Source organism: Neolamprologus multifasciatus, chromosome 22 (assembly GCF_963576455.1).
Source record: "Neolamprologus multifasciatus chromosome 22, fNeoMul1.2, whole genome shotgun sequence".
NCBI lineage: Eukaryota > Metazoa > Chordata > Actinopteri > Cichliformes > Cichlidae > Neolamprologus > Neolamprologus multifasciatus.
Window position 1 is genome coordinate 2,382,817 of NC_140459.1, and position 15,628 is coordinate 2,398,444.

Genomic DNA, 15,628 nt, shown 5'->3' on the forward strand with positions numbered 1-15,628 from the left:
GTGTTACCTAAACCTCAAAACACACCACATAACTGATCTAGTTATAATATCTGTGTGGGAAATGAGCTCAGGCTGGTTCAATGGTAGAGTCACAAACAGTGGAAGCAGTGAGGTGAATCAGTTTTAGTGCTTTAACTGAAATAACAACACATCTAACTGCACCAACAACGAGTCCTGTCTGAGAAGACGGCTTCAAATATTCGGGAGGAAATCAGTTTGTGAGTAGAGAAGGAAGGTTTATGATGAGCTACGTGATACGTTTCCGTCACAAAGTCACTACAAACATGTGAAAGTTCAAACTAGACTTTAATCCAGCCCGAGGTTATTTAAAGACTCCTTATTGAAGATGAAGCGTAGTTCGGTGTATTTACCTCATAATGATCAGAACATGATCTGTGCAAGCAGACGAACATTAAAAGTTATAAATCAAAGGTCAGAGGTCGCCTCGTTTGTGAACACAGATTCTTAGATTTGTGTTTTCTGTAAAATTTAAGGCTGATTAGTGAACTTTGTTGTTTGCAGCATTAATGTTTGCTCAGCTCTGAAGCAAATAATAAAAATGCTTTTACTTTGTAACGGCTTTTTTAACATGGTTACATCTACAGAATATTTCTACAGATCAAAACTCAAAGCAACCGAAAAACGAAGAAAACCTGGACACTGTCCCTGCAGAGGGCGGAGCCTAATGTTTTGTTTTTGTTGTTTCCAAATGTTGGCTGATGAGCATGACTATGGTCTGTCATAATGAGGTTACTAAAAAGATTAGATGTGTGTGTCTGGTACAAAACTGATGACATTGGTGAATTAATATTATTAATATTCAATCATTCCAATTATTAAAAGGACTCCCTGAATAATCCTGCTTTAATTATTACATTTATTATCATTTCCTCAATTATCACAAACTATGTTTTAATCGTTCCTGTGTAGTACTCCGTGTCTTTAGATTTTAGTTAAATGCAGAGTTACAGTGTAAGTACGTCCGGCTGGATCGTCCACGTCATTCAGCCTCCATATGTGCCACATGACCTTCAAACTGTTTCTTATTGGTCTATGAAACTTTATCTTTTATCTCATGGCGTCAAATGAGGGCATGAGTGAGGCACATTCATATCATCACATCTATCTATCAGTGGAGAAACAGCAAGTAAAGAGTCGAACACATTGGCCTTTTTACTGCTCGCCAGCATCTTTCTCTGGTTTGTTTTGTTTCAGCTGTTGCTGTTTAATACATTTAGAAACAAACATGAACAAAAACACTTTTATAATTCCAAATCATTAAAAATCAAATATCTGTGTTTATGGTTTCCTGCCAGAGCTTCCTCTCGACTTCCTGTTCAAACCTTTTTAGCTCGACACAGAACGACGGAGAGACCGACAGGAACTGAAAACTGCGTCTGCTGGAAGCCGCACACCTTCAAATGTCTTCCCACATTTATGAGGATCCAGATTTGACCATTAAATTTAAATATGGCAACCGAGGCGACGGAGAGGAGAGACTGGAGAGAGAAGTCGACATCTACGAGACTTCGGACGTCTACACAGACCAGAAGGCTCGTTCAACACGACGCGGAGGTAAGAATCACGTTCTGTGACTCCGTATAAGACGTCAATGCGAGATAGAAAAGTGCAGTATTAACGTAGTGAAACGAGCAAAACTCCTCGGTTACACAGAGACTCTGTTCATGAGGGAATCATCAGTGTGGGCTGATCACATTTTATATGAAACACTAGCATTTTCTTTTAAAACCAACCAGTTTCCAAAGCTGAGCACACTGCTGCCTGCAAGCAGAGATATGGCAGTGACACTTTGAAAAGTATCAGGAAAATGCCTGAAATAATTTTAGGAAATTTTAATAGATGTTATTGGTTTATTTATTCGATCAGGAGAGAAGATTTGTAACATGCTAGCTAGCTTTGAGCCGTGATGTCATTGTTGGCCTGACTCTTTGTGGTAGAGTAACAGCAGATTGTTAGATGAGGTTAGCCTTCTCTTCTCTTCTTCTTAGACTGCAAACAGTCCAAAATGCAGCAGCCGCCTCTTGACTGGTACCAGGAAATTTTTCCCTATTACTCCTGTTCTAGCTAGCTTGCATTGGCTGCCCATAAAGTACCGTATTCAATTTAAAATATTACTCCTTACATTCAAAACTATTAATAAATTAGCGCCAAGTTATCTTAGTGAACTTCTCAAACCACAGACTCCTGCTAGAACACTCAGATCTGCCACTCAACTACCTCTGACCCAGATCTCGGCTGAAGTCTCGGGGTGACCGTGACCGTGGAATAACCTTCCTCTCGACCTCCGCACATCTGATTCCATCGCACTGTTCAAATCACGACTAAAAACACACTTATTCAATCTTGCCTTTCCCTCTAGTTAATATTTCTTTTATGATTTTATAATATGCACTTTTATGCTCATTTAAATTCTTGTTTGCTCGTTACCTGTTGCTTTCCTGTGTATCAGTGACAGCTACCTGCTGGCAGACTTAGCACTTGCTTTGGTCCTATTTCTATCATCCTCCTATTCTCTATCTTACTTGATAAGCACCTTGGCATACCCTTGGTTTTTAAGTGTGCTTTATAAATAAAGTTTATCATCATTATTCTCCTGGGTCAGGTAGTAATGAACTAAAAGCAGCTAGCTAACACCTGTTAGCATCTTCCCTCATGTTAAACGGTGTTTGGTGGCTGTTTGCTGCAGTAGGTGTCGTGGTGTTTTCATCTCATCTGTTCAGATAAACTGAAGCAGGAACTTAAAATGTGTTTAATCCAACTGTGTCTTCTGCTTCACGTTGTAGAAGTGCACACTCAGTATCGCCTCCCAGCAGCCCGACGAGACCAGTTCAGAGTTCCTGCCCTGATACTGGGTCTACTGTGTCTCCTGCTGGTAGCGGGGCTTACAGTCTTCTACAAATTCTGTGAGGACTCACATTTATTTAAATAACATGGTCAAAAGGTCAAAGCCTTCAGCAGCTGATTTGCATTTACATCCTGAACTGTCTGTTTTTATCATGAGACGTGGAGCTCAAGTCTGAGAATCAGAAGCTGACGTCGGATCTGGAAAGGATAAACTGCCAGTTTGGAAACAAGCAAACACAGGCGAACACCACCGGTGAGAAACATCTCAAACTGACTCTCATTAAACTGTTATTACGTGATTTGAAACTGGACCTCGTGTTGACGATGAGTTATTTCTTAAAGAGTGGAAAAGATTTGAGTGCAGCTGTTACTACATTTCTACTGAGAGGAAAAACTGGAGTGAGAGCAGGAAAGACTGTGAGAGGAGAGGAGCAGATCTGCTGGTGATAACGACCAAGAGCAAACATGTAAGTGTGTCATAACTGTTAAGATACTAAATGTGTGACATACGTGATGTTGTTGTCTCAGTCGGCCATGAATGATTTAAATATGTGCAGCTGTACATGTGATATGTTTTTCTGCCATGTGTCTCTTTGCTGTTCAGTGTGATCTGTTTAAATATGGAATCTCTAAACTAATAATTATGAGTAAGATCTTCATGTTGGTTATTTTTTGGATTAGTAAAAATTAACAAAATGAAAAAAACCTGAAACATGAATCTACAAAAAACTAATCCATTCCTGTTTCTGACAAACTATCAGGAATTTTTCAGAGAGCTGAATAAACACAGAGAATTCTGGATCGGTCTGGAGAGAAAGGAAAAGGTCTCGTCAAAGGAGTGGGAGCGGGAGTGGGAGTGGAAGTGGGTGGACGGATCACCAATAGCACATGCATATACGTAAGAAATTTAAAATTGTGATATATCTCCTGGATAAAAGCTATGGGCCTTCCTCGTGCGTTTTCACACAGGAACTCTGAACAATGTCACAGAATCAGGACGGGACGCTGAATAAATCGTCCTTTTTTCCATGTAGCACAGAAAAGGAGAGAGTTTCTCCCAGCTGGAGATACTTTTGATGGAGGAGCTGCTGCTGTCTGTAGAGAGTGTGCAGGAGGCAGGATGCATGACACCCACTCGCTCACACCAGACAGTTACTGTTTGTTAAAGATCATTTTAGGTCTGATGTTATGTTCTCACCAAGATAATGTAGAAATCCCTTGAATCTGTTTTATTTCTAACAGCCAGCAGGGGGCGTCTCCTGCGGTTGCATAAACAGGTCAGCTTGTGTTGAAAATGTCCTTCAGCTGCAGTGATCCAAGTCCTCATGAACACTTTTCTATGAGTCCATGGTCTCAGATTTACTGGATACAGTGATATTCATTTAATCATTTATTCTCCTGTTAATGTTCAAAGCAGGTGATGAAGCAGGTACGCTTTAGTGTGAGGGGACTGTGTGGTTACCAAGGTGACTGATGGGGATGTGATGTTCCTGGATTTAAAGGTCAGATCCATCCCTCAGGACGCTTTAAAAACACGTCTTTGTAAACTAACGGGTGATGTCACAGAGGCAACGTCCATCTTTTATTTACAGTATATGGTTCTCATGTGTCCTGCATCATTTTGTATAGAAAAGTTCAGAGCTGCAGTTCATGTGTGAAAACTGCACAACTGGTAATTATGGGAATACTGGGAAGTTAAATAGTTCAGCAGGAGAATATGTTGATGTGTGTTTCTAAGCACTGCTAAGTGCTCTCTGCACAGTACTCTGTGTTTTCAGGATGTTACCTGTAACAACATTGTACTTGTTCAACAGAGGCTGGAATAAAGATGCAAAATTCTATCCTAAGGATCATGTCAAAGTATTTATGGATCTACAAGGAACGTGGAACTACATCAACACTGGATCGAAACACTGGATCTGTGAGAGGGACATCTACTGAGAGTCTGCTGGTCACCGCTCAGTCTAACATGTGTAACATGTAACTGCGCTGTATCAGATTTAAGTCCCAGCACAGCTGTGTGAAGGTGAAATTGACATGATGGTGTTCTGACCTTTATGTTTTACTGAAAAGTCAACAAAAGTCGTTGTTGTGAAATCCCAGACTGAAAACCAAAGAACTTTAATAATCAGGGATTATGTACAAAATGTCAGTGAGTCCTAAACTGCTTCATACATTTATTAAACTCCGTGAATTAAAGCTGAAAGCCTGAACTTCAATCACACCTGATTTGTTAGATTTAAAATACGAGGCGAGAGGACCAACACTGTAACTGTTCAAATAAGAACTTGAGCTTCAGCCCACAGCTTCACATCGATCAATATTAGAAATGTCCTCATTCCATATTCCCTCTGAATCTGGATGCAGTGGCATTTTTTCTTCTCTACTTAAAAAGGATTTAAATACACAAAACAATGTGTGAAAGTCTAATCCACCAGAAAACAACACGCGTCTCCTCTGGTGGTCAGTTTTCAGTCAACATTGTCAGTTTATGTCTGTTTCTATTCTGTTATTGTGATTTGATTTGCTCTGTCTTTTTGTTGCATTTTAGTTCATTAACTGTTACTGTACATGTGAACTGTTGAGTGTGTTTTCCACTGTCCAATAACTTTGCAGTGCTGAGCTTTATGTATTTTAGTGAAAATGAGTTTATGCTGTGTACACTGTGGCTAGCACGTATACATTACACTGTCTTAGCCTCTGAAGGCACGAACTGTAAATTAAAATTGTTTTTAGATTTCAAACTCTGCTTCGCGTGGTGTAAATCTGTGCTCTCCATTATTTCCCTCTCAGACTCTCTTTCATGCACCCCGCCTCCTCCCATCTCCACCTCACACAGGGAGGTCCTTTCCTAAATCCTCCCACCGCTGAGAAGCTTCTGCCATGACGAGGTCGTCGTAGTCTGATCTCCATCCTATCTCAATAAATCATGTTCAAGTCTTCTAAGTCAGCGCTCCTGGTTTATGTCTGACAATATTTTCACGGACCGGACTATAAGGTGTCACGGATAAATACAACAAAATAAAACCAGTACTGGTGCCAAGAAAATAAGATTTAATCATAACACACAGGAAAAGACTCAGGGAAACAGAGTTAACGATAAAAATGATTTAAAATAAAAAACTAAAAATTGATATAACCCCTGAAAACCCTCATCGCAGCCCAGTACTGTGGCCCGCTGAGCAGGCAACATCATGTAGCAGTTGATCAGTGAAGCAGTGTCCACTCACTCTGACTTCAGAGAGTGGAATAAACACAGTGGAGAGGTGTGGGGAGCTGCTTTCCACCTCTGTGGATTACAGTGGGTTAGAAAGACAGATCACAAACATCAACAGATGATTTAATCTGCTGACTACAGCTGTTATGGGGTGAGGCAGGGTGCCCCCCCCACAGGCAGGCTCACCTACGGCCTGTTTACAATCACAGCTCAGCGAGTGTGTGTTTGGCCTGTGGAACGACAAACTACACAGAAAGGCCTCAGACAGGAAGCCTGAACACAAATGCGTCAGCACTAACCTCCACACTCACAGGGCAGACGTTTCTCACTGCTGGCACAACGACGCTGATATCTTCTGATAACACTGCCACCTAGTGTCGGAACCTTTAGTTACATTTTGCAATTACAGCCCCTTTAATAAGGAAGCCCAGACTCCTGTTTACTGCTTTATATTACAGACTAACACCAACACTTCGCAAACACAAAACCTCCCGCTCTACCAATTTCCATACAGTACAAAAGTTAGACTAAAAAACTCAAGACAGAGAGAAAACAATCAGATCGGATCTTTTAAAGAGAGCATCTATACGGTTGGAGGAGCACGTGTCCTGCTCCGTGGGGGTTTTCTGATACTTGGAAGCCTCGAGACCAGGAACTACTACTTTTATCCACGTGATTCAGAATCTCTCTAAACTATTAAAAACAGCAAGATGGAGACTGATAAGTTTCTTAGCAGCATCTTTACTCTCTGCACAGCTCAACATAAAAAAGAGCACTTCCTGTGTGCAGCCATCGTGATACTTCACTGGCAACTCAGAAGCCAGGAAATCTCGTACTCAGATAAATGCAGGAAAACCAACCAGGTGGAATCAGCACATAATTATAACTGTTTGAATGTAAATGTGTAAACATTCAGATATGTAAACATGTAAATATCAAAACATGTAACCACCAAATAACTAACTCCTTAACCCTTATAAACAGCTCTTTGTGTACCAAATGACATAAATTTACTTCTACATTTTACATAATTAAAGAGACAGAGAGATAAAGAGAGTGCTCTCTCTTATCTGGAGGGAGCGAGCTAAGAGAAACAATGTTTCAATATTTTTGAAACGATGTTTCAATATTTTTGAAACATTGTTTCATTTATGAAAAAACAGTATTTTCCATAAATGAAACAGTATTTTATAACTTCTCTCTCCTGAAAGATGTTTTGCATGAGTGAAAAACTGCTCGCACAGAATTTTCATAACAAAAGATTTTTTACATACGACTGAAATGCCAGCGCGGTGTGGCGCTCAGTGTTTTCACCGTGAGCGGGAAAAATCTGGATCTTTATCTGAGAGACGTTCAACAGAGATGTGCTTCAAGACTCTGATGAACTCTGGTGATCAGACCTTTTCATTTTTATTCACCATTTTAACAAAGTCAAAAAGAGTTTCATGACTCACAGCTGCAGGTTTCTGTGACAAACACAACCTCTCTGTCATCAGTGTCTGAGTGGACACCTGCCTGAGGTCAGAGGATCGTAAGTGATACGTCAATGATTTCTTAAATCCTACACTTTAACTCACAGAGAGAGAGAGAGAGGCTGTAACAGCATTTATTAGAGTTGTGTTTGTGTGTGCGGTTGTGTTTGTGGGTAGCTGTTACTTCCTTCATGCTCGTCTCTAAAAACAGCTGCGTGACAAAGACAGAAGCAGACGGACGAGACTTTTACTTCGCCCAAGATGTCCACAGGAAACCGACATGTGAGATACAGCAGAGGAGGCCGAGCGGACGGTGGAGAGAAAAACAAAGCGGAGATCCGAGAGCTTGAAGCCCACGCCACCAGGACCGGGTCACAGAAAACCAGTAAGCATGAATAAGTAGACTTATGGGCTGGCAGTAAACGCAAATAAAACATGGATTATGTCTTATTTTAAACATGAAATAAATAAATGTGTCATACAGCAAACATCTGTCCTCGAGCAGCTCATTTAAAAGTGCGCGTGCTGAGTGAAGTATAGTTACTGCGCTTTTCATCTCTACAGGTCGACGTGCTCGAAAGAAACATTCAGTGAAAAGAAGAGACGCTCGAGTCATCGCTGCAGTTCTGGGAACGTTTCTTCTGTTCACGCTGACTTCGACAGGACTACGCTGTGAGGCCGACACGTGCTGCTTACGATCAGTGTTCAGATCCAACAGACTGTTCTGGAAACGATGAGAACATTACAACAAGTTTCTCATCATTCCTGAACTTTTTACTGATTTTAAACTGTTAATTTAAAAAATAAACACACAAACGTTTGTTAAAGTTTCACACGAACACTTTACGTTCCTCTGCAGATATCTCAGTGACCGTGCAGAGAGACGAGCTCAAAATAAAGTTGGATAAACTAAATGAGGAAATGACCAGGATGAAGAGCCAATGCTCAGGTAAGAGAGGAAAATCAAACTCACAATCAGAGTCACTTCTAAATGTTGACAAGCTGAAGAACAATTATTTCATAACAAGCTGTGTTTTCTTTGGTTCTCCGTGTCCAGACTTCTCAGACTTCGAGAATCCAAACACAACTGGTGGTTGGCCGGATTTTGGATTTCCAGATGATCGACCCGAGAGAAACGCAACTGAGAGAGGTTACAAAGCTTTTCTTTTCCCCTCAGTAACTGAAACAACCGTGTTTATCTGCAGCTTGAAGCAGTTACTGTGTTTCACATTTTATTTCCTTTTTTAAGGCTCTTTAACGAACATCACTGAAGTGAACAACACCTCAAACGCGACTGAGAAAGGTTTTACAGTTTCCCTAAAATAACATACAGAACTCATTTAAAGCCATTTTAACTGAGCAAAGACACAAAGTTACAGGAGGTTGGAGTAAGAGGGTGTCGGTATGTTTTCAGGGAACGGCTGTCCTCTAGGATGGGTGAAGGTCGGCTGCAGCTGTTATTATGAATACACCATAGTGTCCGCTTTGCAGAAGAGCAAAGAAGACTGTGAGAAGAAGGGAGGGAATCTGATCGTTGTGAACAGCATCGAAAAACAGGTGAGTGCGTTTGTCTCAAGCAGCGTGACTTTAAAACTAATCAAGTTTAAACCTGCAATATGAAAGAAAGTGCAGAAAACTGTCCTCTGACGTCTCTGAGTCACCCTGATAAAATCATGTTCAGCCAGTAAGGAAGTGAGCTTAGTACAAGCAGCAGCTGGTTCTTAACCAACGGAAGAAAACTCAGATATGTAGGTCTCTATAAATACCAACGATGATGCCTCTGAAAACTGAACACCTTTGCTTTTGAAAGAAAAGCTAAAAGTCTGCAAGAGATGAATCTGCCAAAGCATCAAATTAGAGCAGGTCACTGTGACGAAGCAGCGCTGTGATAGTGGAACACATGGCATGAAACACTGAACTAACTGCAGAGGTGGGCGTGCCCGGAGCTCTGAGACTGTTCAGGAAACTGAATCGTCGTATCTAAACCACAATCAGGCGCAGCAACAGTGAGCACGCCATCAAGCGTGGCTCAAAAACAGCTTCATGTGCCGCAAAGACCAACCAGGAAATGACCTTTAACATGTAGGCTGTGCAGCCGAGCGCAGAGGGAGGAGTCACATGAATATATTAATTATGCTCTGAAACTAACTCACTAATACATTTGTTGTCTTAACTGCATAAAACCTGAGTCGACACTTTGAAGCTTCCATATTTTTCCCACATATAGAGAATACTGAAGGGCGAAACGCCTAAAGATGTCCTGAAGTGTGGCTTAGCGATGCCTCCGCCGTGACGGGAGGAGCTCATGAGAGCGGTCACATCAAGAACTCGTGTGTGTGTGTAAACCCCACAATTACTGCAAATATTGACAGAAGCTATTTTTATTTTCAATTTAATTGACGGATTGATCTTCCTGATGTTTATTTATCTGTGCTTTTGTTTTGTTTCTTCTTCTTCTTCTTCTTATTATTATTATTATTATTATTATTATCATCATTATTATTATTATTATTATTATCATCATTATTATTATCATTATTATTATTATTATCATCATTATTATTATCATTATTATTATTATTATTATCATTATCATTATTATTATTATCATTATTATTATTATCATTATTATTATTATTATTATCATTATTATTATTATTATTATTATTATCATTACTACTGTATTTATTGTATTAACCCTTCTTTCTGGAAAAAATGATTTGATTGAACTCTGTTTAAATTAGGGATTTAATAATAATAATAACTTTTGAAAAAATATCTATAAAAGTGTTTTTGTAAATTTATGTATACAGCTTTCTGCATCCTAATTCTTTTCAATCTATAAACTATTGCTGAAGTTATTAAACTGATCAGAAATGATTCTGCGTGTGTCTGAGTGTAAATCGTTGGGATGTGGCTGCTCACAGCTGCAGACAGGCAGAGTTATATCGGCTCTGTCCCTTTAAGACGAGGATGAACACGAGCATGATGGATGTTTTTACTCTGAGAAACTGGATAAAAACAAATGCGATTTCTTGATAACCTGTTGATATTATTCAGCGACGTGCTGAAGGCGGGCCCATCGGACACAGCCGTGGTTTCTGATAGGCTAAACCAACAACTCACCACAGGGCCTGGCTCTCCACGTTCTCCTCTGGCTCCTCTGATTCCTGGGCCTCCCTGTTAGATACACAAACAGCAGGAGGTGCTTAGAAACACACGATTACCAGGTTTGCTGCTGGGGTTTGAAGGTGATGACAGATGACTTTATAACCCACAAAGCTGACAGATGAGTCATGGTGCGAGAAAAAAAAAAAAGGTTTAATCTGCCAGGAAGTGAAAGTAAAAAAAAAAGGAATTCCACTAAAGAAATGTAAACGGAACATAAAACAGGATGTTGGTGTTTTGTCCTGTTATTGGACTTTTGTGACTGCATGAACGAATGTGCAGCACTGGCTTTTATGGAGGGCCAGGAGTGACAAACTGAATGAATTAAATGTTTCATTAAATAATTAAAATTGGAATTCATTTATTAAATAAATATTTCAATAATTAATTAAATGTCCAGTCATTTAATTTAAAACATGTAATACATTATTTATTAAAATTTTATTTAATTATTGACATATGTAATTGTTTATTGGCATTTTTAATGCATTCATTTTGTCACTCCTGGCCCTCCATATTTTGTGTGTGTTCAGTATAGGGATGACAGGTCGGCAAAAAAAGTCTCACTGTCGCTCTCTGCTGGTGAGAAATGAAATTGCATACTCTTTAAATACCAGCTGGTATATTGGAGTCATGGTGCTTTTTGCAGTGGTACAAAAAGTTACTCGTTTGGTGATTGTTCTTCACTATATCAAAGAAACATGTAATACATTATTTATTTAAATTTTTATTTAATTATTGACATATGTATTTCATTGTTTAATGGCATATTTAATTCATTAATTTTGTCACTCCTGGCCCTCCATATTTTGTGTGTGTTCAGTATAGGGATGACAGGTCGGCAAAAAAGCCTCACTGTCGCTCTCTGCTGGTGAGAAATGAAATTGCATACTCTTTAAATACCAGGTGGTATATTGGAGTCATGGTGCTTTTGGCAGTGGTATAAAAAGTTACCCGTTTGGTGATTGTTCTTCACTATATCAAATAAACATGTAAAAAATAATGTGAGTAAAAAGTGAGGTGACAAAGTGCAGGAAAAACGATGTTTGTGTCACTGATTGTTGTGATGCAGATGTGCGATCACGTTTGGTCTTTGTCCATGTTTCATTCAAGCAAGCAGACGATGAAATGCAATGCAGCAGAGGTGAGACTTGCCCAGTAACCAAAGTGTGTGTGTGTGTGTGTGTGTGTGTGTGTGTCTCACTGGTGGTCCAGCAGGGCCTGCGGGGCCTTTGCTGTCCTGGGTGCAGGTGCAGGCTTTAGGCAAGGCCGGGCAGTCTACCTCCTTCCTCTGGATGACCACAGCATGATGAGGATGACACAAAGAAAAAACAAAAGCAAATAAATAAATATAATAACAGAATAGAAAACAAATAAAAATGAAATGGCATGAATCATGATTAAAAAACAACCCAAACGAGGTGGAAATATGATAAAGCTCTCCATCTCAGGTGTGAATGTCAGATATTTTCAGGTTACAGTCACTGTAGCACACAGAGACTGTCAGGTTCATTCATGCTGCTACTTCGCTACGCTCTGCTTGGAAACCTTCAGCCCCAGCAGTAAAGATCTCAGCCTGCACGACTGTCCAGAACACGTTAGCCACAGACGCCTGAGAGCGCCTGCTTCCCGACACACTCTGATGTTGTTTTGTGTCATGAAAAGATCCAAATAAAACCAGGGAGGCAGTTTAAATTTAAACGACTGCTTTCAATGGTTTTACAGTGAAAAATGGAAGAAAACATGACTCAATCTAACCTCGAAAACCCCGAAACTGTCACCGTCGTGCATGCAGTGTTAATAAACTGTGTGTAAATGAGCACTTAAGAGCTTCCAGGTCATCTCCTCCTGCTTTAAACGAGCAAACATCGAGACTGCTTCAGACTTTGACCTCACCAGACTGGGGAGTTCACAGCACTTGTCTCTGTTGGCCCACGAGGTGCTGCAGACGATATCAAAGTTCTGGAGCTGAAACTGCAGAGAAGGAGAGAAAGAAAGAAAATCTCTATGAAATCCACATCAGGTATGAACAACAGCCAATCAGCTGCCAGGTGTCTGTGACAGAGAGACACACCTACTGGCCTGGTAACCGCTGCACCACAAACAGCCAACACGTGCAGCCAAACGCACACAGGGGCATAAATAATAAACACATGACTGAACAGAGACGCACTGAGAACTTGCAGGTAGTTCACAGCACGGCTGGATCACGACATCAGTGAGGATCAATAAAAGCTAATTATGATCAGCTGATGGGACTCAGCAGGCAGCGGGATTTTTATTTTTATTTTACCTGGTACATAAAAAGCTGCTGATAAATCAGTCATGTTGGTGCTGAGCATGTGTGGCTTTTCACCATAATCCTGTATTACACCCATAACGAAAGATCACCCCAGCTTTACACCTTCCTTTGAATCTTTTCAAACGTTCTCTGCTTGTCTAATTAAGTGTGGAGAGTTTGCAGGTGTAAAATGAGAGCATTAGTCAGGGCCACCCTATGATTCACGGGCTTTAAAGCACAGCGGGAGTCTCTGCAGCTCGTCTTGGATTGTGGGAAATCGTTAAAAGAGTCGAACACAATTAAACGCTCGTGGAGGCTAAAATCCATAAAACTGTTTGAACTTTGAGGCCAGAAAGTGTCTTTTTTTCTACTCTTCTAAGAACAGAAGTAATCTCGTGATGGTTGTTTGCTGCTACCTGCAAAAACCTGCCGATGCTTCATTCTGCAAACTTCATTTTCAAAACTGTAAACACGTAGGATCTAAAACAGCAGCTGTGCCGATGCCGTGAAGCTGAGTTTAATAAGAGTGTAAAACTGAGCCTGTCAATCAAAGCTGTTGGGCTCCGCCCTCCAAACGGCCAAAAGTTAGACTGAGGTGAGCGAGCAGAGCGGCCTGCGAGAGCGGGAGTGTGTCGCAGCGCCTGGCGTCGTGTGTGAGGGCTTCTTTGTGCGTTTGGCTGCTGAATCATAGCGAGTCTGAATGCACGCACGAGGAATTTTGCATGAGTGAAAATGAGAAGCGGCGCCTTATCTCGCTGCCATTTTGACACCAATATAAACCCGCACTCGATTGCTTCGTTTTGGGCGCTGACACGGCCGTGCAGGCGGGGAAAATAAAATGAATAAGTAAATAATTACGCTGCTTATTTGACACAAATGGTTGAATTTTGCAGCTTCAGAACAAAGTCAGCGTTGCAGGTTTTCTCTTCAGAGGGAGATCAAACACTGAAGGCCAGAAATGGATTTGTTTGCATTCATACAACCGCTCGAGGAAAGAGCTTTGATGGAGAGAAAACAGTGAACAAAGTGCAGCATGCATGTGACACGAATGATTCATAATGTTAAATATAGAGAACATACAAATAAATTATTTATAAAATCGAAATGATTAAAATGAGGAGATTTAGTGAAATTACGCACACTATTAATTATGTTTAAGGCTAAAAATAATATTTTGCCCTTTAAGTTACAAAGAGTATTTTTATTGTGTTCTGGGGGAGAAGATAGTAGGAGGAAATGTTATTTTAAGCATCAGTTAGCATCAGTTAGCATCAGTTAGCTGTGACTACACAAAGATTAATGAGTCCAACGGTGCATACGACTGTGGAACTCACTTCATTATAATTTAAAGAATTGTATAAATTTACATTGTTTTAAAAAGTGTTACATGCTTAAAACGAAAACTCAATATGAAAAATGTGAATGAAATTGGAGTTCATTGAAAAAGGATCCATTATAATTTTTGTTTTATTTATTTTAATTTTCATTTTTCTCCTTGTTACTATGTGGAGTGGTATATTCTGATTGTAAATGTGTTGTTTGGTTTGGGTTAGGACCGCAGATAAATGTTAATGTTGGTTTGTTCCCTGATTTTTGGTGCCCACTTAATATAATTGTAATATAATTGGATTGTAGATAGGGGGCGGGGTTTAATAAGAATATGTTCTTCTTCCTGCTCCTTTTCACACATGGTTGCTTTTTGATAGAAAGTGTGGTTGGTTTGATTTTTTGTAGCAAGTGTGAAATAAATAAATAAATGAAATGAAACACTGAGTGTTATAATTCATGTATCACATGTGCAGTAAAGCACAGGAAGGCTGACAGTGGCAGATTTGGGTCTGAGGAGAGCATGACGTGCACCCATACTCTGTCCCTGGGTGCAGGCCTGTTCCAGGGGTCGGCGACCTGCGGCTCCGTTTGGTTTGGGAAAATAAATGAGACGTATTGAGCTGAAGTGTATTTTATTTATGTTAGTTCTTTTTAACTTGTAGTTCTAAATTGGAAGATTATTGTGATACTGAAATAAAAATCAAAGCGTCACACTCGCAGAAGCCGGTGTACCCGCCGAAACGCCGTGCATTTATTGAGACTTTCAACCCCAGGTAGGTCAGTTATGGATGTTTGGATCCACATTATGTCAGCAGCTCCACCGTGAACTATGTTAGAAACAAACACGCTCACGCCTCACAGACGACAGCTCACAGTCCTGTAGAGATAAAGTGACTTCGTACAGCCTGATCTGCAGACGCTGTGCGCAGAGGTTCAGGAGCAGAAGTCTTATTGTAAACATACCACGGCAGACCCGACGATGTTTGCATGAACACGCTTTACAGCATCTCTTTATTGACCACTTTACACACGGTTGCTGACGCACACAGCCGGCTGTAGCTTTGCAGCTCACAGCCCGACACACACCAACAACAACACAATAGCATAGACGTTAAGGCGGCGAGGCGTGGTTGCAGGTGCCACTCAGGTGCATCCTCCTCCCCTGCAGCGGCGCTGCAGACCACGCCCCGCCACACACATTAACCAGGTAAAATACACATTTAGGCAGAATTTTCCAAATATCTATTTATTTATTTATTTTAGCAGCATAGAGCTTTTTTTCCAATTACGTTTTAA

The 15,628-nt window shown here is 40.4% G+C and overlaps 3 protein-coding genes across 11 annotated transcripts in view; 2 read left to right on the top strand and 1 right to left on the bottom strand.

Annotated features, from left to right (window-relative positions):
* col14a1b (collagen, type XIV, alpha 1b) overlaps positions 1-15,628 on the bottom strand; it is a 209,136-nt gene that overhangs the window by 15,404 nt on the left and 178,104 nt on the right. For 6 of the 7 annotated variants that reach the window (XM_085149183.1, XM_085149180.1, XM_085149179.1 and 3 more), the window contains 3 exons: positions 12,619-12,696; positions 11,927-12,013; positions 10,681-10,734 (listed from right to left, as the gene is read on the bottom strand). In XM_085149183.1, coding sequence (XP_085005309.1) covers positions 10,681-10,734; positions 11,927-12,013; positions 12,619-12,696 — 219 coding nt within the window. The remainder of the gene's footprint in view (positions 1-10,680; positions 10,735-11,926; positions 12,014-12,618; positions 12,697-15,628) is intronic. The other variant, XM_085149181.1, reaches the window with a different exon arrangement.
* On the top strand, positions 457-6,028 carry LOC146492561 (C-type lectin domain family 4 member A-like). The gene is made up of 6 exons (XM_085149272.1): positions 457-1,575; positions 2,805-2,924; positions 3,023-3,118; positions 3,208-3,332; positions 3,627-3,763; positions 4,680-6,028. The coding sequence occupies exons 1-6, from the start codon at positions 1,422-1,424 to the stop codon at positions 4,804-4,806; spliced, it is 759 nt and encodes a 252-aa protein (XP_085005398.1). The 5' UTR covers positions 457-1,421; the 3' UTR covers positions 4,807-6,028.
* LOC146492562 (uncharacterized) lies at positions 7,605-10,434 on the top strand. 3 transcript variants are annotated; one of them, XM_085149245.1, is made up of 7 exons: positions 7,607-7,939; positions 8,119-8,226; positions 8,414-8,503; positions 8,621-8,704; positions 8,804-8,857; positions 8,969-9,111; positions 9,782-10,434. In XM_085149245.1, exons 1-7 carry the CDS (start codon positions 7,816-7,818, stop codon positions 9,845-9,847), a joined length of 669 nt encoding a protein of 222 aa, XP_085005371.1. In that variant the 5' UTR covers positions 7,607-7,815; the 3' UTR covers positions 9,848-10,434. The 3 variants fall into 3 exon arrangements, with proteins under 3 accessions (XP_085005368.1, XP_085005371.1, XP_085005370.1); XM_085149244.1 differs by having other exon boundaries at positions 7,608-7,939; positions 8,612-8,704; XM_085149242.1 differs by having other exon boundaries at positions 7,605-7,939; positions 8,414-8,704.

Coding starts and splice junctions, on each gene's coding strand:
- LOC146492561 (XM_085149272.1), top strand. CDS start 1,422: ATGTCTTCCCACATTTATGAGGATCCAGATTTGACCATTAAATTTAAA. Junction 2,925..3,022: donor TACAGTCTTCTACAAATTCT/GTGAGGACTCAC, acceptor TTTTATCATGAG/ACGTGGAGCTCAAGTCTGAG. Junction 3,764..4,679: donor CCAATAGCACATGCATATAC/GTAAGAAATTTA, acceptor CTTGTTCAACAG/AGGCTGGAATAAAGATGCAA.
- LOC146492562 (XM_085149242.1), top strand. CDS start 7,816: ATGTCCACAGGAAACCGACATGTGAGATACAGCAGAGGAGGCCGAGCG. Junction 8,227..8,413: donor GACTTCGACAGGACTACGCT/GTGAGGCCGACA, acceptor GTTCCTCTGCAG/ATATCTCAGTGACCGTGCAG. Junction 9,112..9,781: donor TGAACAGCATCGAAAAACAG/GTGAGTGCGTTT, acceptor TCCCACATATAG/AGAATACTGAAGGGCGAAAC.